At 54.0% G+C, this 24419-nt stretch overlaps 1 protein-coding gene across 1 annotated transcript in view; it reads left to right on the forward strand.

The window, feature by feature from the left end:
- BSN (bassoon presynaptic cytomatrix protein) overlaps positions 1 to 24419 on the forward strand; it is a gene marked incomplete at both ends in the record, with an annotated part of 54879 nt that overhangs the window by 18064 nt on the left and 12396 nt on the right. The window contains 2 exons of the mRNA XM_079540245.1: positions 7146 to 7946; positions 23912 to 24319. Of these exons, the coding sequence (XP_079396371.1) occupies positions 7146 to 7946; positions 23912 to 24319 (1209 nt within the window). The remainder of the gene's footprint in view (positions 1 to 7145; positions 7947 to 23911; positions 24320 to 24419) is intronic.

Genomic DNA, 24419 nt, shown 5'->3' on the forward strand with positions numbered 1-24419 from the left:
ACACACACACATCTGGCCACTATTGCTCAGGTTCCTGCTGTTGCTGTTCCCCTTCTGAAGTTTCTTGGTTGCCCAAGGCAGACCACAGAAGTTTGAAGGCTTCCTGCCCTGAAGAGCTCCTTTCTTACGTGCTTGTTGACCAAAGCTTGCTTCCAGGCATGGGGGGAAGTGTTACTGCAGAAACCCTATCAGTTTTGGGGTATTGCAGGACCATCACATCTCTTGCTTTTCCTTTCCTATGGTTTAGATTTGTGTTTTGCTGATGGTGTGGCTAGCTGGATTGTGAATTATTCATGGCAGGGAACTTATCGTGTTTATCTGGAATAATTGTGTAATTAAATCTGTTTATGTATGTAAAGAGATCGTACAGTGTCTTGCCTATCTTCAGGCCTTAAATGCTGTAAGTGCATTTATTACATACTGATTCATAGAATCATGGAGTCATAGGATCATTTGAGTTGGAAGGGACCCTTAATGGTCATCTAGTCCAACTCCCCTGCTGCGAACGGGGGCAGATGCTCATTCCAGCTGGTTCACTCAGAGGTGCATATTGCACTGGGGCAAGAGGGCACAGCTTGGCCACTTCCATATGGAGAGGATGGGAGGCCCCAGAGCGGTGTCTCTCTAAGGATGCTTTGGGCTATTTATGCCCTGCCTGAGCACCAACATGAGCCCCCATGTCCCCAGGCTCCTCTGGACCGCTCCTTTGGTTGTGCAGAAGCCCAAGTGATGGAGACCCGCAGGCGTCCAACTGCGAGCCGCCTTGCCGCAGGGAGCTGTAATGGCAGCCAGACCAGGCAGAGCCGTCCATTACGCTTCCTGTGACCTTGCACTGAGGTTCTGCAGCCTCAGGGCTCGGGGCTGCACTTAAAGCACGTCCGCGCTGCCATCTCACGAGGCTAAAGCCCAGGGTGAGCTTTCTGCCATTCCCCCCGACCGCGCACAGAGGAAAGCAGCCTCCGAGCACATCCCTACGTCCAAACCTTTCGTGTGCTCCCGCGGACGGGGAACAAAGGCTGTCTAAACAGGAGCTAGTGAGGCAGCAAATCGCACGAGAAACATTCCCTAATGAAGCGGAAGGACTTGTCCCTTCGCCTGGGGCAGCAGCACTGCGGGCGCGTGGAGCCGGGCAGCGTTGCACAGCGAGGGGCCCTGCACCCAGGGTGGAGCGGCAGCGGCACGCAGGCAGGGGCAGAGCACGGCCAGAGGTCTCCTTCCTCTCCTCCCAGCCTTTAACCCTGCTGTGGGCAGGAGAGCAGGGCTGGTGCTCAGTGAGCGGGCGGCAGCGATGGGGAGCTCGCCGGGGGAGCGCCGCCTGGTGCGGCACGGCGGATCGAGGTCAGTCCCAGCACTGCTTGCTGGTGGGTTTGGGAGCGTTTGCCCAGGGTGGGTGCTGTGGGTGAGGAGGGCTGGCGGTGGCACGGTGGCCTCACTGCGTCCTGCGTGACAGCCCTGAGATTGTGTTGTGCTCCCAGGCGGGACTGGGAAGTGGCTGAGTGCCCAAGTTCACGCAGCGCTACCAGGGAATGGCTGGAAGTGGGGCATTCATGGCTCCTGGTGCAGAGAGGGGCAGCCATCCCCAGGATGGAAGGGCTTTTGCAGTTGTGCTCATAGGTGAGCAGTGATTTCCTAGCAGGAGCATGTTACATCCACTCTGCCACCCTTTCCTTTTCTGTTTACAGCAGAGATGACAACCACTTGTGATTTCTGACAGTTCTGAAGCATTAGCTTAGTTTGGGGGGTGCTTACCAGAGAAGGAGGCTTATTTAGGGGAAAATTAATTAATAAATGACTAATAGGATGAAATGGCACCATCTTATTCCCCAGCTTGGCTCTCTGGATGAATGTGGGCTCCCATCTGTTGTTTGCAGCAGAGGAGATGAGTCTGGGGGTTTGTTCTTCCCTCTTGCCAGCACAGGCTGGCTGTTTCCTGGCAGGCACTGGCAGGATGGCTGCTTGTGGCTTGGTGGCTTCTGTGGCTTCCCCTCCTGGGCAGCAGTGTCGAGGATTGGGTTTGCTTTGTTTTGTTGTCTTTGAAGAAAAGGATACGCACAGGGCAGCCTTTTTCCAAAGCACATCGGAGGCACATCCCTTGTCAATTAAATGCCCAAACGCTGCTAATTGCACGGCCCCTCCAGAGTGCTGCATCCCTGTGTGAGCATGCATTGGAATGTGACCAGCAAGCTCCAACCCACGCCTCTCCCTGTGCACATCCGCGTGGTGCTGGCGCCTTGCACTCGCCTGCTGGCCCCAGGGCTGCTCGTTGTGCTGCAGAGGGAGAGAGCTGTTGTGTGTGCTCCCCCCCGACCAAGCCCTCAGTGGCGCAGCAGCATGCTGCAGCCCCCCGGGGAATGATTTACAAGCCTTTTGCAAGCGGGCTGTGCGCCCTGTGCTATAGGCTGTCCCTGTGCTGCTGTAGGAGAAACGGGCAAAACTCGGGCGTAACAGAGAGATGGACTGTTTTGCTGACAAGCTGATTTCTTTAGACTGTGGCTCTTCAGCTGCAAGCAGAGCTGATGAGTTGGAGGCATGTGAGGACACTTGAGGCAGGTTCCTGGCAGCTCTGCAGCACCGGGAGGAGGCCAGGATGCTGCAGCGTTCCTCTGGGACAGCACCCAGCGGTGGCACTGCTCTTCGTCCCATGCATGGCACGCTGCACTGAGCTTCCAGAGCAATGAGCTCAGCACCTGCAATTCCAAATTCCAGCCTTCATTTTGTTTGCACTGCCTTGGGGGTGTTGCTGCCCAGGGAGAGCACTGAGGGAGCTGTGCCCCTCTGGGCTGGCTGCAGGAGGTGGGGCTCTGGGGCTCCTGCAAGGCCTGCAGCTGACGGCGTTCTGCTGGAGGCTGGCTATTGCTGGCTCCAAATGTGGTTTTTCATGACTGTGCAGACTATTAAACAAGTGCTTGAGGCAGCTTGGAGTTAACCCCCATTCCTTTTCTTCTCTTGTTTCCCATGAGCACGTTGTGCTTTCCAGCTGGCTGTGCACCCCATGGTGTAAAAGGCTGACCTCAGATGGGAATGAACAAACCCCACTGGGGGTGACTGGGGAACTGCTCTTCCCAGCCTAAAATAATCATTTGCAGCGGGTTGGATGAGCTGTGCTCCCAGCAGACCTAAGGGTTCCTGTGGCACAGGGCTGCGCTCTCAGGTCTCCTAAGTCACAAATAGGATCATCTAATGCTCTCCTGTCCTCTGCTGCTTGTGCAGTAGGACAGTGTTCTGTGTGACCTTCAAATAGACAGCTTGCAGTGAAGACAGAATTATTCTCTGTGATAATCCTAAATTTTGGCTTGAAGACAGTCTTGGGCATTTACTTGAGAAGTCCTTCTGCTTGCAGTTCACTTTGAGGCTTCTCCTGTGTGCTGCAAAGTCTGCGCCCTGCACGGACGATGCTTTCGGAGCTGTATTGTCTTACCTCTAGAGAACAAAACAGCCTGCTCACTGCGGATGACACCAAGCTGTTTGTACAGTGGTTGATGTGCCCAAGGGGCAGGACGCCTTCCAGAGACCCGGGCAGGCCGAGCTGTGAGCCCGGGAGAACCTCGTGAGGTTCAGCACATCCAAGTGCAATGTCTGCACCTGGGTTGTGGCAACACCAGCTACTGATACAAGGTGGGGAAAAGTGAGGATGGAGCAGCTCTGCTGGAAAGGACCTGGGGTGCTGGTGGATGGCAGCTGGACATCAGCCAGCGCTAAGCACGGTGTCTCCATCAGCTGTGGCACAGCCAGCGTGTGCTACGTATCCCTGCCCCATGTGCATGTTGGGCAGGCAGATGGATGCACACCATGCTTACGTTCCTACCAAGTGCCGGTGAGGGCTGGATGGCTCCAATGTTCACAGCTAGGATGGATTTGGGCACTAAATCCTCTCCAGATGAAAGGCTGTGTAAGTTTTGCCTCCCTGAGCTTTGTACTGAGCCCAGCAGCATGTGTATAATTTGCTTTAATGGTTAGAAACATCTGCTGTTAAAAATGATGCTTAATATATTTGGCTTCCATTTCCAGTCGTTCGTTCTTTTCATGCTCTTTTCTGCCTAATTAAGAACCTCTTAGTACCTGACATTGTTTCTGCTCAATGCCATAATCAAGTCACTTCTTCATCTCCTCTTTGATAAAGCAAAAAGATCGACCTCTTCAATTCTCCCATTACAGACATTTTCTCCTAGAATCCCTGTCACAGATCCGGCCCATATCCTCTGTGGAGTTGTACTCATCGTTTCAAAATGTCGGCATGGCACTGGTTGTGGTTCTGGAAGGGCTCCTTCACTGCTGGAGGTGGAACTGAGCTGTCTCCATGCTCACCAGCATCGCGCTTCATGCAGGACCCATCTGCATCCCTATTTATCCCTCTACCAGACGCTGTTGTAGGTGACGTTACCGTGGTGATGGGCAGCTTAGTGGAGGGGTACCCAAGCAGTGGTAAGCCCCCGTTATCCTCCAGATCTGCTCTGAAATCTGTTATAGCCATATCTTGTAGCCACATTCTATAGGATATTCTTTTTTTTTTTCTCAGCATACCAGACCTTGCTTGGTTAAAACACCTTTTGGGCATCACTTCCATTCATTGCTGATACCGATTCTACACTCTTTAATGGGGAATAAAATCAAGTTTGCTTGCCTTGACCTATTTTCCTCAAAACCACATTGACTGGCATATCTGCTTGCCCTTCAGTTCTCTGCTGCGTGACTCCAGTGTCATCTTTCTCTCCTGGATGGATGTCTGGCTGGCTGTCCTGTCAGGTCATACCCTCGTGCCTTGGGTATCCAAGCAGACAACTCTTCCGGACCTCTAAGATTTCCTCTGTATGCTTGAAGATGAACATCGGCACGCAGCAGCTTTCTTAGCTCTCAGAGATCTCTTGGATGCAGAATTATTCGGATCTGCCAAATTTAAATATCCTTGGTGCTGGTAGATGTTGTTGGATGTTCGTCTCAGTTGCTAATAAGCTGGAAATGCTTCATCCTTGTTATGAGCATTATCCCGCTTCCTTCCAAACGTTCACCAGCAGTAATTAGCGCACTTATGCCCTATCTGTCTCATTAGCAGCTTTACTCGCTCCATCCATTAATGAACCTGTGTCCTTCCTTGGACAGCCTTTGTCCCCGCTGTGCTCGATAAAAGGACCCCAAGAGACTTTTGTGCAGTTCCAGTGTTGTGCTGCAATTCGTGCACTTCACAGCTTCCCATCCCCATCCATCAGTTGATCCCGGTGATGCTGAGCTCTGAACGCTGTTGATTTGCCACCTCCAGTGGTGCCCTTCATTTTGCCCAGCAGTCACACTCCCTTTTAAGCAGCCTGGCTCGCTCCCTATCGGGGGACTGGTTTGGTTTCAGAACCATCCTTTGCACCCCGATTCCCTTTGTGGTTTTCATGATTCCCCCACTCAGATTTCCTCTTGCTGGTTACCCAGTATGGATGTAGAATTGGTAAGATAACTTCTTTCTATTCTCATCTCCATTGCTCTCCCATTTCTCCTCCTCGCTGCAGTCAGTCTGCCCACACAGGGGGAGGCAAGGCAGCCAAGGGGTCCATCAGCCCCGCAGGGCTGTCCTGGTGGCTTGTCCATGAGCCACGCTTGGCTTGCATGACCAGCAGTAGCCAGAAGGCACCTCCAATTGCTGGGGAGCAGTTCTGTGCTGTGAAGATCTCTTTCCCCAATTTCTACCTCGCCCCAGGGTCTTAAAGTGTGGATAAGAAGATTACACAGAGAGGCAAGATTTGCATTTCTTAGATACTGGGAACTTTGTGGAGAGAGAGAGAGAACCTGAATAGAAGAGATTGGTTCTCCCTTAATCAGAGCTGATGGAGATGGCATGCAAAGCTGATGGGATTTGGGGAGCTGCTCTTTTGAAATAGCATTGCGGGAAGAAACTCCAAGGGATGAGAAGGGGAAAAAAAAAAAGAGGGATTCTGCACATCTTTGGTTCGTGGCTCAGATTGGTGATAGCAAGACAGTGAGAAATGACAAAACCTAGTAAATAGCAGTCGCTGCAGCAACCCAGCGTGGTGCAGCTGGTTTGTGTAGGACAGTGGTTTGGGCAGCACTGTCTACATGGGGTGCCGTTGTGCTGAGGGTCCAGAGGAGGGATGGGGAGCAAAAGAGAAGAGGTTTGGGGCAAGCAGTGAGCACAGCAGAGAGCAAGAGGAGCTCGGTGCTGACATGCAGCCGGGTCTGTAGGGCAAAGGAGTGAGCTGTGCTGGAGACCCAGGGCCATGTGTGGGGCAGAGAGCTGGGGAGCACTTCTGCTCTGTTTGGCACCATACCTGCTTGTCTTGGAGCAATCTGCAGGCATGGTTACCCTGCAGACTGTGCTATACGTTAATACTTGCACAGCTGCTGAGCATCCTGGGGATTCCTCGTTTCAGAAGGCTCGCAACTTTAATACAGCCTCTTTAATTAACTTAATTCAGACATTGGCATGTTACCGGGAATGTCTCTCAAGGGGGGAAAGCCTTTCATTTATCACCACTTAGCCAGGGAGCACTATATTTTTCATTTGCATCCTCTTGTTCATCGTTGCAAGAGTGAGAATTAACCTCTTGCTCCCAGGCTGGCCTTGTGCCTGCCCGGTGAGGAGAGAAGCTGTTCCTCCCACCCTCAGCATCCCTGACCTTCTGCAGGCCCTGTGCTCTCCTGGAGGGGACTTCATTCTGGTCCCCATTCTGCCTTTCGGGGCAAGGGTTTGGGCTCCATGGGATTAGTGAGGCCAGAGCAGGAGGTAAGTTGGGCTGCCATGCCTTCTCCTCCTGTTCTGCATCATTATGCAGGGCCTTCTTCCACCAGACGAGCGCTGGGAGGGGTATGAGAGCCTCATCTCTAGCAAGAGCTGCATGGCAGAAGCCTTGGAAGCAAAACAATGCTAATTAAAGCCTGCTTCAGCACAGGCATGTTGTACCTGTGACAGATGGGGTCTGTTCCCTGTGATTGCAAAATACTTTTGTGAAAAACACAGTGCTGAAATGTGGGTTTGGTGTTGTTTTTTTTTTTGTGGGGGGAGGTTGATGATTTGTTCATACAGCCACAGAGGACTGTGCTTACGGCACTTGTTAGCCGTGAACCCGGTGGTACGTGTGTGTTGCTGCTGGCCTCGCCCTGCCCGCTTGGTTGCTCACCATCCCTACCCTCCTCTCATCCCGCAGGTGAAGGAATGGCTGTGCCTGAACTGCCAGATGCAGCGGGCGCTGGGAATGGACATGACCACCGCCCCGCGCTCCAAGAGCCAGCAGCAGCTGCACTCCCCGTCTCCATCTCCATCCCACTCCCCGGCCAAGCTCCCGGCAGGCCAGGAGAAGACCCCGGCGCCCACCCAGCCCGGCGCCCGCCCTGGCACCGCCGCCATCCCCCCGTCCGAGCCCCCCAAAGCACAGAGCGCCGTGCCGCAGCGGGAGCAGCACGGCCAGCCGAAAGCTGCCGCTCCTCCCGAGGCGGCGTGGGCTTCCCCACAGCACCAACAAGCAAAGCCTTCTTCCTCCGAGCAGAAAAAGGCCGTGGGAGACCCCAAACCCACAGCCCCGGCCCCCGGCGCGGGGGCTGCGGAGCCACAGCAGGAGGGGCTCACAGGGAAGCTCTTCGGCTTCGGGGCTTCCCTGCTGACCCAGGCCAGCACGCTCATGTCCGTCCAGCCGGAGGCCCCCGCTCCCAGTCCACAGACTTCTGGCAAAGTGCCTCCAAAAATTGTCTTCAGCGACGCCAGCAAGGAAGCCGGCCCCAAAGCCGCCGGGGCGCAGGGTCGGGTCGGGGCCGTGCCGGCCGCCAAGCCGAGCAAAACGGAGCCAGGCGTCAAGCCAAAGGAAGTGCCGAAAGCCAGGGTGTTGTGTCCCCTCTGCAAGGCCGAGATCAATGTGGGCTCCGGTGAGCCCCCCAACTACAACGCCTGCACGAGCTGCCGGCAGCAGGTGTGCAACATGTGTGGCTTCAACCCTGCGCCTCACCTGGTGGAGGTAAGGGGCCGCTTTCGTTGCTGAACGTGGGCTGGTTTGGTTTGTGAGGGTGGAAGGGACTGGGCTGCCTGGTAAGGCTTTGCTTGTCTGCAGCGAGCGTTTCATAAAGAACAGATGTTAAAGTGATCTCACACAAGGAGCAAGGGGTGGTTATCTGTGGGCAGCCCCTTCAAGGCCATAAGAAATTACCTGCTTCTCCTGGAAGGTGATCCAGGAGTCAGAGGATGGGGCAAGGAAATACAAGTAAGTCGTGTCGTGCTGTGCCAGAGTCTCCGACGAGTCACCTCCTGGTGCTCCAGGCACACTCCTTGGCTGTGTCCTGCTGCTCAGTAGCGAGGGCGCAGGGGAAGCAGGTTGGGGCTGAACACGGTTTGGAAGCAGCTGAGGGCGCGTGTTGGCCCACTGGAGCATGCTGCCCTCCATTCTCCATTGTGTCTGCAATATGAGGGAGAGGGCTGAGAGGATGGACGTGGAGGTGTAGACGGGGCTGCGTGGATGCGAGTCAGGGTTGAGGTCCAACAGACCTATCAGCCCTGGTTCAGGAGGTCTCTGAATCACGGACCATCTCCCAAAGCACCCTCACCCCTCCTTGCCACGCACGGCCATAGAGGGGCTTGCTGTTGTCAGGGCTCTGTGTACTGTCCTTCCTCTTCCTCCTGCTTTGGTGACAGGGAACCCTGCAGACCCGTGGCTGAACATCAGACCCTCACCTCACTCTTTATGGACTCACTGAGTGGGAGCCCAGGGCTGCTTCTGGAAGCGCTGAGGCAGAAAGCCGATACCATCAGCACAGCAAAAAGTTAAGGGGAACTTTCAGTGATCAGAAGTAGGCTTGCTAATCTTGGCTCTGTTCCACTGCGGGTAATTACATTTTATGTCCCTAACTCCTCCCTGCAGTTTCAATTACACGCAGCACTTTTATTCTCTTCCTGGAGCTGCCGGTTAAGGCTGCTGCATGCCATCATGCCAGCAACAGCACCCATTTGTGCTACTGAGATTGCTGGGCAGCCGTGCTCCTTGTGAGCAAAGTCCTCCACTTGTCATTCCAACCGATTTTGTTCCAAAAAGTCGAGTCCCAGGCAGGCTTGTGCCATGGGGCTGCGGGGAAAAGCACCATTTTCCCGATGCCAAATGCCTGTTTTATAGGAGAGCTGTGTGAAAGTGGCGTCATTTTGGGTGCTGGGATTGGAGCTGTAGGAAAAATTGCTCTGGAAAAAGAAAAGAAAATAAAAAAAGAGAAAGAAAACTTCAAGATCTTTTAATACGGCCGGGCTTTAGGTTCGCTTGATCTTCTCAGAAAATAGCTCTGTGGACTGATCCTGTAAGTGTTTCGCCTGCAGCTCACAGGAGCTTGTCCCAAGCTTGGAAATTCATCCAGAGCTCCCTCTTTGAAGTAGCGAGACTTGACCCATTAATTGCCTTATGAATTAGGACCTTGCAAATTGCCTTTGGGAGCTGCATGACAGCTACGGAGAGGAGCCCCGGCTGAGGGCAGGACGGGCAGTCTGTCTGCACTGCTGAAGCCTGGGCACGGCTGTCATCCCCAGCTTCCAAATGTGAGTCCTGGGCACGGGGAGAAGGAGAGAGCACGGGCCACACGTTCTGTCTGTTGAGGAAGGGTGGAGTTTTGCAGCAAAGTGGCGCTAAATGAACGCATCTCCCATAAATGCAGTTGCCTCATCACTGCAGGCAGTCAAGGCTTTGAGTCACAGTGCTGAAGATGGGCTGCATGCGGTTGTATTTTTCTGGAAAATCCATGTAAGCATTCAAGGGTTGGCAAAAAAAAAACCCGGGGCAGTGTTTGCTTCGTCACTGTGGGCAAGTGTTTGCTCTACGTAGGTCATCCCTGCTGAGGTGCTGAGGGAATGGCACCCTGCCTTTCCAGGTGTTCCCAGGTGAGAAGGGAGCAGGGCAGGCTCCTTTCCCTGAGCATCCATCCCACCTGTGAGCTGCAGGCTGCTCCAGCAGGGCTGGCTCTCCTCTGCATCTGCATCACAGAGAGCTTCTGCCCGTGGCCAGGAAGGGATGGGGAGTTATACCCTCAGGTCGGTGTCAGTGTGGCACTGCAGGAGGTGTGGGCTGTGTTGTCCTGTGCTGCCATTGGCCACCAGCTGGAAGGAGCCTGAATGCGTGTCTGACCTGCGGTTCTCTCGCCTGCTCGCCTTACCAGCTTTAAATAAGTTCTCTGTGGGAACTGTCAGAACTGCAGGTGCCTGGAGCCGCTTCCCACCTCGTCACACCTCCTCCAGGAGCACAGCTCCTGCCAGCAGCTCCTGGTGCTCTTCCCACCACGTCGGATCCGGCATGTTGAGGAGCTCCCGAGCTCCCCCAGCCCAGTGCTGTGCAGGTAGGAGCAGGTTTCCATGGCAGGCAGGCAGGCTGTGAGGCCATTGCCATCCTGAGTGATCTGGCAAGGGCTTCCTTGGAGCGCAGTGGCCCCATGCCGTGCGGCGCGTTCCTGGTCGCCCAGCTGACCCCAATTGACTCCAGTGGTTTTGTATTAAGGAACAAACGAGCTGTGCATGTTGTGTTACTAAAGGAGCATGGCACGATGCCCCTTTGCCTAATTAAGCAGCCTGAAACAGGAGCTGCAGCAGGTTTTGCTGAAGGCTGCTCCCTGAGCACCAGGCTGTGACCCCCAGTAGGTGTCGTGGGGGTTCCTCCCATCGAGTCGTGTCCCCACTGCACAGCACCCAGATCCAACAGGAGTTTGCATTTAGGCTCCAAGCACCACATCCAAATTTTGTCCTCCCGGATGTTATTGTGGGGCTGGGAGCTTGCTGTAGGACAGCATCTGAGCTGCAGTCACAATGAGAGAGCCACCTCCACAGCGCACCATGGAAGTCGGCTTTGCCCATCTGAGCCTGCAAATCCCTTTACAGATGGGTAATTAACAGCTTGTCGTGACTCAGGAGTTTTCTCTGCTGCTTAATGTGCTGTGATTAACCCGAGTGCCTGGAGCCTGCTGCCCAAACCCTATGGGAAAGCATGGGGCTGGGTCTGAGTTACATTCAGTTGAATGAAGAGTGGGGTCCCAAAATGCACCTTGCTACTGCTTCTCCTGCAGAACCACTCCTGGGGAGCCCTCCTATAGACCCATCTTCTGCTGGCTGTGCTTTGGGGCTTCCAGGACCAGTGCAGATGCTGAGCTGCTTGTTGGACCCACTGCCAGCTTGTGGCTGCTTAGAAAACCATCTCAGCCTGTGCCTTTCTTGAATCTGTAGCTCTGTTGTTTCTCGTGGTGCTGCCACCTGCACTGTGCTGCATCCCAGGAGGTGTGCCCTGCTGCCCTGTGTTGTCACCCAGCTCTGTGCCACGGGGCAGTAGCACCCTGCATGGGGTTTGCTTTGAGTGGAAGCATGTAAGTGTAGGGCCAGGCTTGGAGTGTTGGTGCTCCCATGGGGCAGCAGCATTCCGTATCACAGAATCATAGTGTCTGAGTTGGAAGGGACCCTTAAGGGCCATCTGGTCCCACACCCTGCAGTGTCACCCATAGCGCCATCAGTGCTCAGAGCCCCCCAGCAGGCTGGATCCATCATCTCCCTTTCACCCCACCCCAGGCAGAGCTCAGCAGGCAGAGGGAGACGGCGATTCATGCTGAGGTGGCGTGGGGATTTGGCTGTTCCTGCTGCCATCCCCTGGGAGCAGGCACAGATTATCCTGATGTGCTCTCAGGCCATTACACAACCTGGCGCTTCCTCATTTCTTTATCTTTTTTTTTTTTTTTTTTTTTTTTTCTTTTAATTTTTTTTGACGTGCCACGTTGTTGCTTTGTGTGGGAACACGTTGGGACACTTAATCGAGCGTTTAATTGGCTTTGTAGCCCTGTGTTTCTGCTCGGGTTGGGGACTGCAGAGAAGTTGCGGTTTTCCAGCCGTGGCAGCAGATCCTGCGCTTTCTCTCTCGGTGCCCAGCCACCTCCCAGCCAGCCCTGTTTCTCCTCACGAGCCCTGTGCAGCCATATCCTGCAGAGACCCCTGGAATCAAAGGATGGGGAGGGAAGGGACCAGTGATTGATGATGGGATTGCTGCTTGGGATGTGCACGTGTTGGGCTTCACTGGGACCCAGAGCTGGAAGAAGCCTGTGCTGGATGGCCTGGGGGTGCACCAGTGCTGGCTTCCTCCTCCTCTGTGAGCTCGTAGCAGGGATGTGCATTCCTGCCAAGGCTGCAGTGCTCTGCTGCTGTGCCAGCTGCCCATGTGGGCTGCCAGAGGGCTGCTGCCCTGCCCGCCTTCTCTCCTCTCCTCATAGGAATCGCTCTTATCCCAAACCCTCCTGAATCTGGGAGAGCTGAAGGCTGCCTCGTGGGTAATTTGTCAGATGTGCGGGTCAGGAGCTGGCTGGAAACATTTAATTAAATGTCTTTTTGTTGCCATTTGCCACTGAGTTGAAAGGGAAGCATTTCCCCTTTGATTCCTGGAGGTAGGAAGCCCTGGCAGGAACCGGGTGCAGGTGCTGGCTGGCAAAGCCCTGAATGCTGGAAACTGCTTTGTGATTTATCCGTGCTGCTTTTCTGCTCTCTCAAAGGAAGCCCTCAGGTGTGCAGCAAGCTGTGTGCCAGCCCTTTGCAGATATTGGAGCCCTGCAGGCGCTCGTGGCCCCTTTTCCTTCTGCCAGGCCCTGGCACACCTGCTTCCAGGGACCTGGCACTGGCGGGGTTCGGCTTTTGCTTTATTCAGAGTCATAAAGTCTCATTTTGTACATGAGGTTGAAAGGAAGTAATCAGAAGCCTAGGAGGGGCTGGCAGGGAGGCATGTCTGTTAACGGAAAGGATTGCAGTTAGGAGCAGAGGCATCCACGTAGATGCTTGCACTTGATCCCACAGCAATTGCACTTTTTCATGGATGATCTTTATTGAGTTTCTCTGCTTGTGAGCAGCCTGGAAGGATTCTCAAGCTCCCAGCCCAGTGTCCCCAGAGCAAAACACGTGTGCTACAGCATGTCAACGCATAGGGTATGGAATGTGTATTATTAGTGTTGCCAACACTGCTGCAGGCAACCCTGGGCAGGCACCAGGAGCTGGACGAGGGATGTGCCATGAGGCAGCAGCTTGCAGAGAGCAGTGCCGTGGGCAGGCTACCTTCCCTTGCGTGGCCTTTGGCCATGCTGGCACTGTTGGAAAAGAACATCCACAAGTACTCCTTCCTTCCTGCTTTGCCAAGAGTTGGTAACCGTGGTGTTGAACCGAGATGCAGGCAGGATGGGCAATGAGCACAGTTTCTGATGCAACCCTTGCAAAATGCAGGCACTCATCCTGTGCAAGTGCCGAGCTACAGGAGGCACTCAGGCTGAGAATCCCTGAAATCTCCCCATCTCTTGCTTAAAATTCCCAGAGGGGGCACGTGCTGCAAGCAAAGCCCCGGAGGATGTGGGAGTGGGATGGGGTGGGTTGGGAGTGTGCAGTGGGCCCAGCAGCTGCTGCTCCCCTGGCAAAGCATGCACGAGTGCTCCAGAAACTCCAGGGAGCCTCCTGAGCAGCAGGAGGGAACAGCAGACTCCTTTCCAAATGCAGTCTCAGAACGTGTGTGTCCAGGGGGAGCTGGCTGTGGGGGCAGAGCACAGCGGTGCCATTCGCTCCTGAGGGTGCTCCTGCTGCTAAAAGCTCTTAGGTGCTTTTGGAAGCGATTCACCCACAAAAGCAAATAGTTTCAGCTAATTAAGAACCTGCTTCCAAAAGCCCCCGATGACACTTTGCAACTTAAACAGTTTTCCATGTGCTTGGAACAGAAGCAGCTTTAAGGGAGCAGCTGCTGCTGTTTCCCATCGGCGCCGCGCGGCTGCGATAAGCGCTGCATTCCCTCTCCTCTGTGCCATCCCAGTAGGATCTGAGCACCCCAGTGGCTGCAGGGGATGGGGGGCAGCCTTGGAGTTGGCCCAAGGGGGGGGAGCCCAGCAGAGCCAGGGCATCTCCTGGCCGGGGCTGGGAGCCTTCCCAGAGCTCTGCCTCCGCTTGGCGAGGATTCTTTGGGTCTCTCTGTTTGTGCCTCGCCACGAGGCTGTGCTGAGCCAACGGCAGCTGTTCCTGCGATGCGGTATTTGGAAACTGGGGCATGCTTCTCCCACATCTTTGCTCTCTGTGCCTGGAGTTCCCACCCCAGCCTTCAGCGCTCCCCCTGGCAGTGCCATGAAAACGCGGCGAACCCCCCCAGCCGAGCTGAGATCTCACTGCAAAAGCATCCTCCCCACTCTTGCTCTGCACCACTCTCTTCCCACCGCCATCTGCTCTGCCTACTAAAATAAGGCCGTGCCACGGACGCGCTGTGCCGTGCTCAGGAACCCCATGCGGCCCATGGGGCTGCAGGCAGCTCAGCGCAGGGGCACAGCACCAGGACCTCTCCCTCGGCCACTTATGCCATGGTGTGGGGCCAGCTGCTGCCCCCAGGGCTGCGGGTATCCTGACGGAGGGAGACACAAACGCTGCCAGGGGAGAGAGCAGCGTCAGCTCCCTCCCTGCTGCTCCTCCTTCCCCCAGCTCGGTCTTATGCAGCTGCGTTGCTCTGTGGCTTTTGTGGTGGTTTGGAGTTTGCTTGCTTGGTTGTTTTCTTTTTTTTCTTGCACTGCTATGTTTTTAAGGGTACACGTGGGGCACAGAGCACCTGATTCCCAGTGCTGCTGAAGCAGAAGAGCACTGGATTGCAATGGCTTGGAACAAACGTTCTCACTGCAGACCTGATTAGGGGATGACGTGTGCCACGGGGCGCAGGGATGGGAGCAGGGCTGTGGCCATGGCATACGGTGGAGCTGGGTGAGCAGGCAGCACTGCGCCGCACGGCAGGGCTCGGCACCCGCAAGTGGTGTGAAATTCCCATCTTTATGTAATTTCCCAACTCGCTGGAAACTGTGAAGCGTGACCAGCAGTCATCTGTTTGCTGGGAGCAAATAGCGCGTCAGGAAGAGGCGAGCGAAGCAGAGCCAGGCAGCAGTGCTTGAAGGCACGTGGGCTTGCTGCAGGCTGGAGGCGGAGGCACGTGCCCGGCGCGGAGCAGCAGGTTTCTGGAGCACCAAAGCACATTGGGTGCCTCGCCTCAAGGGTTTGCTCAGCTCAGATCTCCTGTGGCTGCAGGGAGCCGAGCTCCTGCATGTGTCCCTGTCTGCATGGAGCACGTGGGGAAGGAAGAGGTTCCAGCATGTTAAACTGAGCAAAAATGGCCACGTGGTTAAAAAAGTGCTAACAACCATTTTGTGTGGATAGCACCATTTCATTTTGGTTTGGTTTCTTGGCTTCATTTTGCTGTATCTGGTCATTTTCTCTCGTCTTACTAACTAACTAACAGCCCTGGCTTTGGGCATCTGCCATCAGCTGGGCTTCTTCGTGCCCATCAACGCTGCGGTGTGCAGGAGAGCAGGGGGGAATGAGGGTTCCCAAACACTTCTGATGGCATCAGAGGATGCTTCAGCTGAGCTCCTGCCTTGATTTCTAGGTATGAGAAGGAATAACCTATTTTTTAATAAGTTAAATTAAAGCAAGTTCTTTACATAAGGTTGTTCTGAAGATGACGACAAATATGTTGGACCCCCCAAGTTGCAGACACCCTCTGTAGGTATTTTGTGGGATCCCATGTGTGCCCCCCATGGCCATGGTGTCTTCCAGCATGCAAGGCTCAAGTACAGAGAGGTGCTGGTGTGCGTAATGTGGGGAGTGAAATGGCTCATGCATCTTTGCTGTAGCAATCTGCGTTTCTAGAATGCTTCTGAGCCTTTTGGTATGAGAGATTATTGACCTGTACACAAGTATGAAAGATTATGAGAGTTACTTTTTCAAGCTTATCACTTGATTTATTCCATAAATGTAGTTCCTTTCATTAAAATACTTGCGCTGCTGGAATTGGGATTGGTGAGCTTGAAGCTTGGAGCAGGGCAGAGGCTTTTTTGAAAAAATGGCCATTTAATGGGATCAGACAGAAATTAAAGCTCACAGTCATCAAGGAATATTTCAGGGTGAAAATGCTGGCAGGGGCCAAGTAAGGGTGTAGAAATAGAAGATAAAGGTAAAGAAAGGAAGGCAGGAGCTGGAGAAAGGTTGAGGGAACTGGGATTGTTTAGCTTGGAGAAGAGAAGGCTCTGGGGAGACTTCATTGTGGCCTTGCAGTGCTTGAAGTGAGCGGAGGAGAACTGACTTTTTGTGTGGTATCATAGTGAGAGGACAAGGGGGAACAGCTTTAAACCAAAAAAGAAGAGATCTGTGCAAGATGTTAGGGAGAAGTGTCTTATTCAAAGGACACTGAGGAGCTGGAACAGGTTGTCTGGAGAGGTGGTGGGTGCCCCATCCCTGGAAGCATTCGAGGCTTGGATGGAGCCCTGGGCAACCTGACCTTGTATTTGGCTTGTGATGTCCTCAGCTTCCGGGCCACAGAACAGACAGTTCCCCAGCGTGCTTCGAAGGTGCTCGTGGTCATCATGGTCATGAAAGAGGCTCAAACCCAAAGAAAGGGTCTGCAAAGGTTGGGGTCTGCAAGGCAAGATGCAGGTTTTTGTCTGGTTTGCAAGTGAATGGCTGCTGCCTGGCATATGTGGGGCCCTGCGCAGCTCAGAGGAGGGCAATCAAACAGCTTGAATCAGCTTTTATCAGAGACAGAAAATTGCTCGATGGGTGGCTGGGTGTTTTAGTCACCACGAGTGCCTGCGAAAAACCAAGGTTTTGATTAAATAAGATTTCTCTCTCTCCCTCTTTTTTTTTTTTTTTTTTTTAAGGATTTTTATCCTCCTGTCTAGTGGGGAAAAAAAAAAAAAAAAAGATTAGAATACTGTATTTCTTTTCTGCAGTTTTGCTAGGTTTCTATTTGCAGGCATTATTTGGCTGCAGACTTGAAATCTCCCCCATCCGGGTTCAGAGAGGTGTGGTTTCTTCATCACACTTATGCATGGTGACATATGTGTGCAGCAGCAGCGTGGCCATGAAAACGTATCCCACCAGTGCTGTGCCCATGCCCTGATGGGAGCTGTGAGCAGGGCTCCATGGTGCCCAATGCCTGGGCATTCTTGCAGAATTATTGGTATGCAGACAGTGTGTGGAGATCCTCCCGCTACTGTTAACCTTGGCTGAGAAATACATCCTGATAATGTGGGCTGTTAAAGATAAGGCTGCCTGGCAGGCTGATAAATCTGGTTAAGGAGTGCTACTTTGCAGAGTAAATTACAATGCGCGCTCAGATCGATTTGAACAGAAATGAACAATATATTACCGCTCTGTTAATGGGGATGGGATAAATTCCCCCCTCTGTGCTGGGTTTCAGTGTCTCAACTTGTAGCTCAAGACTTGCTGAGGAGATGAGAGCAGCTCTGGCAGCACTGGCATCAACGGGGCGGTAGCACATCCTCACTTCTGCATGGCTCACAGTGCTCATCGTGGGCTGGTCTGCAGTGAGCTCCAGCAAGGGGCAGCAAAGGGTGGCAGAAGGTGGTCTCAAGATGCACCAGGGGAGGTTTAGATGGGATATTAGGGAGAATTTCATCACACGGAGGATGGCCAAGCATTGGCAGTGGCTGAGGGCATTGGTGCAGTCCTGATCCCTTGCGGGTATTGAAGGGATGTGTGAGCGTGGCACTAAGGGACGTGGTTTGGTGGCAGGGCTTGTAGGTCAGGTAGGTCAGGCAGATGGTTGCACTTGCTGATCCTGAAGGCCTTTTCCAGCCCCAAAGACTGTGATTCGGCATGTGTCAGAGCAGGGTACTTTGCATTTAGCTCACTCAACAGGAGAGCTTTGGAGCACCTCTGCATCCCCCCTGCCCAGAGCAGTCAGCATGATACATTTCTGCCTCTCCAGCAGCTTTCAGCCTCGTATACACGATCATCCTTCATCTCATGCCTGTGGCAATCTACTCTGCCTGTATCCCAGAGGACTTCATGGGCTATCTTCTACCTGCATATCAGGGATCATATTTTGGCTTTTTTTTTTTCCCTCTCTTCAGTCTTTATCTGTTGCAGGCAGTGGTTCTCCTCCTATCCTCCTATTGTGAGCTCCCCTGCTCCTGCTGGCTGTGCTCAGCTCCCCGTGCCCCTCCTCCATGGCCATGCAGTGCCAGCTCCAGCCACCAGCACCAGGAAAACTTCCCCAGGAATGAGCGCTGTGCATCTACATGGCAATCCCCAGTGCTCTGGGGGCTTTCTGTTTCACAGGGCCTTCACAGAGGCTGGTCTACAGATGACCCATGCAGCTCCAGAAACATCACGGTAGAGGAAAAGAGAAAAATACAAACTTGTCTTCCGTGGGACAGCCATTGCTAATCTTTGAAAAACAGACCAGGCCCTCTTCTGATTTAATGCCGTTGGCTGTGTTTTATTGTGAACAGAAAATCTCCTTAATTCTTCATCCTTTTGGATTCAGTCTCTCGGAACTGAGCTGGGAGTTAATTTAGCTCTTTCTCCAAGATAAAAAAAAAAAAAAAGGAGGACGTAGTAGGGCTTAGTGAAAAGAGAGGAAAAAAGTGCTTTCAGCATCTCAGCCTTGCTCTCATTCCTCATAATTTTCTTACTCTTTTGTGGCACTGTGTTTTTCCGGCTGTTCCGAAAGGTGCCGAGCCGTGCCCATGGTGCTGCCCTGCTGCTGTCCAGAGCCACGCACAGCACCGGGCTGCACGTTTGGTTTCTCCCACTGCGTAGAGACACAAACCTTCTTGCATCCACCTCCACCACCCTTGGCCACGCTGGCAGATGGCTTTTCTGCTCCCAGCTCCATCATGAGAGTTCGGCTGTCCCACGAGAGCTGGGACATGCGGCTGTCCCCAGGCTGCCCTGCCTCCCCGCGCCGCGCAGATGTTATTTCTGCAGCAGCTGTTTGCACTGCTGGATGTGCGTGTTACCGCAGCAGTGTCATCAAATGGACCCTTCCCAGGGGAGAAGGATGCTCGTCCGCAGCCCTGGGATGTGTCCTGGGGCTTCTAGATGAGCCAAGAGCATCAAAATTAACTCAATATCTGACTGAGGCTGTTTGGTTGTTTGTTTTTTGTTGTTGTTGTGTTTTTAATCTAATGAACTGGAAGGAAATATGTTGAGTGGGGAGGCATGGCTATATATATTCCCCAAAAGCACCGGTTTCAAAATTTTAGACAGCTGTGTACCCGTTTTTAGCAGCCCTTTCACACAGCCCACGCAGCACCCAGAACTTGGAACCCGTCTCGTTTGGAAATACTCTCACTTGATTGGAAAATAGTTTAAATCTTTTAACTTAGAAACACGTTCTTGAGACTCGAGAAGATTTTTAGCACGGAAAATGCAGAAGGCGCTTGCTGGCACAGGGAGCTGAGCTGCTTTGGGAAGGGGTGCAAAGTGGGTGGGGAGCAGAGAATTGAGGTGGACGTTGGCGAGGTTGGGTTGTCACGGTGCAAAAACCCGGGCTGCAGGGGCACAAGGGCACAGGTCGATGCTGCCAGGCTACGTGGCCTGGATTTTTGGGTCTGAAATGCTGAGTCAAGCGGCTTTTGCCTTGGGAATAAGGTGCAGTAATTACTTGTTAGCAGTCAGGTGCTCCCGCTCAGGTAGTTACAGAAGGAGGGATGACACTGAAAAGGGATGGAGGTGGTGCTGACGGCCAACCTGTGCACTGGGAGAGCCCTTCCCTGCTGTCCCTCCCGTTGTGGCCGTGCTTGCTGGGCTCGTCCCGCGGTGCCAGCATGCAGTAAGCCGCACTTGGCATGGGCGTGCTCGTTCCTCGAAGGAAGGCGAGGGGAGTGCTGCTATTACTCATCAGCCAAAGGCTTTCAGCTGCATTAATCCCTTGCTGGTCAGTGCGGTGCGTGGCGGTGGCTGCGGTCCAGCGCTGCCGGGCACGGCGAGGGCTGCTCAGCTCTGCTGGCCCACCCTGCCACTGCCCAGCGGATGCGGCGTAGGGGCAGAAACGGGGAAGGAAAATCCCCACCCGTGATTTTTCCCTGGGGAGGAGAAGCTGCATCAAGGTGTGATTGCAGGGAGATTACCCCGTGCCGCTTTTAATCACATTATTGCTGTGCCAAGTGTGATGCTACATCACCGCGGCTGGAGAAGAGCCGGGCAGGGACTGTATCCCCCCTGGCTGGGAGGGCTCTGGGGATGGGTGCCGACATGACAGTGCTGGGGAGCATTGCTCCACTGTGCAGTCATATGCTCTGTTTAGTGATGAAAACCACATCGGTGGTTTTTGGCTGAGCTAATCTGTGAGCTGTGGTGGCACTGATGCTCACCCGGTTCACATTAATGAAGCCAATTAGTGTAGAATAGACTCTGCCAAGGGACGCGCAGACAGCGGTGCCCGTGGTTTCGTGCTGCTGTGTTTGCTCTGTGCATGGGGCACAATGCAGCTGGGAAGCAGGGCATCCTGCCTCCTCCTCAGAGAAACACTGGGAGATTGGCAACTGGGCTAAAACTTGCCCTATAGAATGGCTTGGGTTGGAGGGGACCTTGAAGAGCATCTGGTTCCAAGCCCTTGTGGGGCTTCTCGTTGAGAAGGCAGCACTTGGAACAAGATGAAGGAAATCCCAAGCTGTATTATTTAAATTAGAGATAGTGGACTCATCTGCTATCCCCAAAAATGGAGTATTGCCCACTCGATTGCTCACCGCGTGGACCAACCCTAAATAGGGGGAAGTGCTGGGCAGGGATGGTACACACACAGCCCCTGCGGGTGCTTGGACCACAGTGCATGCTGGGCTCATCCTTTCCACTGGTTCCCACCCGAGGAAGCACTCATGGAGGGGCATCACATGCAGCCCATGGAGGGATTGCTCTGGAGAATTCAGCTGTGCCAATGAGCTGAAACCGAGGGAAGAAGCATTAGCTGGCATTTGGGTAGCAGCATCCGGGGAGCGAAATGAATTACGGCAGTGTTCACGTGCAAGGAGCTGGGAGAAAGATCCTTGAGATGGAGCAGGGCTCGAGAAGCCATTCTGCAAGGCTCTTGCTGCTAATTTGGATCTTGATTCAGATAGCAGAAGTGTTTTCCATATTTCCCAGGCACCCATCTGTCATCACAATGAGCCCTGCGCAGGGCTTGTCAGCAAATAAATGAAATATTCGTGGGATATTCGCTGTGTGTAATGCTGGGAGATGAGATCTGGCTTGTAGGATACTTATACCTCGCGCCGCTTATCTGATTTTGTGCAGCCTCCGTGCCGGTATTTTAATATCTATCACTTGGAATGTGTAGAATAATGCTGAGGAGCACAAATAACAGCAGAGCTCCGAGATGAGGTGCAGGAGGGGCTCTGTGGGCAGCGCTGGGCTATGCCAGGGCTGGCTGTGTTGGCACAGCTGCTGGAGCTCGCGGTGGAACGTAACCCGGCGGCGCTGGGGGACTCAGCAGTTAATTAAGTTGCCAAGCGGTGGCGTTGACCAAAATGATGCGGGAAGGCTTCTATTGTCCTTAATTACCGTTTTGTCGTTGCCCATTAGTAAATTAAAACAATTGCCTGGTAAAGCCCGTCAGGGGCTGGCGAGCGCAGCTCTGGCCAGCCGCCAGCGGCTGCCAGCCCCAAGGGGTAAATGGGCCCCTCAGCCTAAAGAGGGGCCGTGGGAGCTGCAATCACTGCCAAGTCGGTGAGGAGGAACAGCAGAGGTGCCCCAGTCCGGCTGGCACATCTCACCCGGAGCAGAGGCTGAGCCCAGCCAGCTGCAGCCCCCTCCCTGTGCCATAGCCTCCCTGCTCGCTGCTGAGGACGGGCAGCTCAGCGTGGCTCTGCAATCTTCCTGGCAGGGCTATTTTTAATGGAGAGCGTTCCCTTCTCTGGTTCTCAGTGTGGCCCTGCAGAGCTGAGCCATCGCAGCTGCGCAAAGCTGGTGGCAACTGAGGAAGTGTGGGGCCCCATGAGCCCCCCGGTTCCTGTGGCAGGGTTCATGCTCAGCTGATCTTGGGGGTCCCATAAGCTTCACCCTGCTGCATGCCCCCTGCCCCTGGGGAAGCGCTTGTGGGGTCCCCAGTGCAGGGTGGCCATCGGTACGGGGACAGGGCAGCTCAGACCTGGTGAGCAACCTGGGGCGGCACCACTGCCACCAAAGGGCCTTTCCTAACCTCCACCCAAACCTCTGCTCTCACACAGCACCCGCCGCTCTGCCTGGGCAGCCCCGAGCCAACAAGGCATTAGGTTTGGAGGCTGAGCTTTGGATGTGCAGGGGCTGCCATCGTGGCTATCCCTGCAGTATGCTGACCAGAGCCCATGGGCACGAAGGCACCACCCCAGGTGGGACCTGACCCTTCCCTAAGCTCCCCATTCCCCATGGCCTGCATCGCCCCAAAAGGGGCCAAGCAGCTGTGCCATCCCCATCACACCTGCCCTCCCTGCCCCTCCACGTGAGCAGCTCCGCAAGGAAAATGGGATTCCTGGAAGAAAAACGCAGGGCTGCGCGTCTCTGTGAGGAAGGGATTCAATTTGTGTCACACAATTACATTTTCTTCTGCCGCCTGAAATAATTATAGAGCAGAGCGTGGCAAGGAGATCTGATTCAGAGGCAACATGATGAGAGCTAGCTCCGAAATAAAAGAAGACAAATGCAATCATTAGGATACAATAGGCTGCACTTGCCCCTTAATTAGACTTTCTCTTTGATTAAGCAGTAATTAAATATTACCGTGCTGAAGGGTTTCTTTTATGGCCCTGTGCAACCCTGGTGCTTTCTGAAGATGCTCCTGCATAGGGCGGGCGGAGGAGAGGGGGCTGTGGGGAGGGGGAAAGGCTTACCTGGGGAATGGGGAGAGATGGCTGTGAGCCGAGAAAAGAGAGAAGATTTAAAATGATGAAACATCAAAAGTGAAGCAAACGTCAGGGCCCTATTCCTGGACATTCCTGTGAGGGTAAAAATAGCCCTTTGAGGACTCGGAGTGGGAGAGTGCTTGTGAGCCCTGAGCAGGGCTTCTGCCTCTCCCTGCAGGCTCTCTTACAGCCCCAGCTGCACGCTGTTTTTTCCAGGTCATGAAATGAAGGCTCTTGCTGAGAGCCTCGCTCAATAAGATTGCCTTGTTCTTTTCCGCACAGCGTGTACTTGGGGTGATATCTTTGGGAAGTTTTTTCTTCGCATACTCGTGTAGCCAGTACTTTCTGATAACCTAGAAAAAAAAGATCCCCGAGCATTATGGTTATGCTGTTAGGCCTCTATTGTAGCAAGGAAAACAAACTGCAGCAAGAAGCTGGGACCCACCAGCAGTGCGGGCACTTGGGTTGTGATGTGCTGGCATTTGCACCATGGTTTGTCTGACCTAAACCTGGGGTCCCCTTGGGGACCCAAACCTGTCCTCCTGGATTGTCTTGGTTGGGCCTTCCCCCATGCTGTCGTTTTCAGTGCCTGGTACATTTCTTTGATGCCCTATGCATTGCTTTGATTCCCAATGTACTGCTCTGATGCCCAGTGCATTCCTATAGATGCCCAGTGTATTTCTTTGATACCCTATGCATTGCTTTGATGCCCAGTGCATTGTTTTGATGCCCAATGCATTCCTACTGATGCCCAATGCATTGCTTTGATGTGCGGTCAGTCGCACAGCAGCCCAGTAAGCTGCATCTCCCCATTTCCAGTGGACTTTTCAGCTGCTCTTATTCACAGAGCAGGCAGGGCCAAACACCCCAGCCCACAGACAGCACACCTGGAGCCAAAGGCAGGTTCACACTGGGCTCGTTCCCCCTCGAATAGATGCTGAAGGTGTTTTGGTGTAGTCTGCAAGAGATCTAGTCTTCCTCATTAAAACTCCTCCAGGATGATAAGAAGGGGGCATAAAAAGCAAGAATGATTTTTGTGTTGTCACAAACCGCAATTAGGACTTTTCACCCTAAGGCAAGATGGGAGGAATGGAACATTCTGATGGTCGTCAGTGCATAGTGAGGCACAGCCCCATGGCGTACTGACTGCTGAGATCCGTGCTCTTGCTGGTGATGGGGCCAGAGCCAGCACAGAACCTTGCCATCCCAGGGCTCACCGTGATGCCCATCTCTGCTGGGCACCGGAGAAAGGGAGGCCCCGTTGGCACCGATTTCTAACATGACGCTTCCTTTCCGTGTCCTGCAGAAAAACGAATGGCTGTGTCTGAACTGCCAAACCCAGAGGCTGCTGGAAGGGAGCCTGGCAGACCCTGCCCCGATGCCGCTGCCTGCGCCAAAGCAACCCGTGAGCGGCTCCCCTCGGCACCAGCCCACAGCAGCCAGCCAGAGGGCACCGGTCCCTGCCGAGCCGGTGGCACCTCCTGAACGGCAGCCTTCCCCTGCCAGGAGCCTGCGGGCACCCGAGCAGAGCAGGGCCCCCAGCCCTGCTCCGGAGAAGAAGCCACTGGTGCTACCAGAGGAGAAGCCGCTGCCCAAAGCTGCTGCGGAGCCATCTGTCGCAGCGCCCAAGGGGAAGAGCGTCAGCCCCAAACTGGAGGGGGAGAGCAAGGAGGGACGTGCAGCCCCTGAAACGCAGAAGGCGAAGGAGCTGGAGGTGAGCTCTGCCCTTGTCCCCTTGGTCACTGTGTTCCATGTCACAGAGAGGCACTTTTCACACCCGCAGTCACAGCACAGTGCTTCCCAAGAGTCCGAAC

Source organism: Tetrao urogallus, assembly GCF_951394365.1.
Source record: "Tetrao urogallus genome assembly, chromosome: 10".
Lineage (NCBI taxonomy): Eukaryota > Metazoa > Chordata > Aves > Galliformes > Phasianidae > Tetrao > Tetrao urogallus.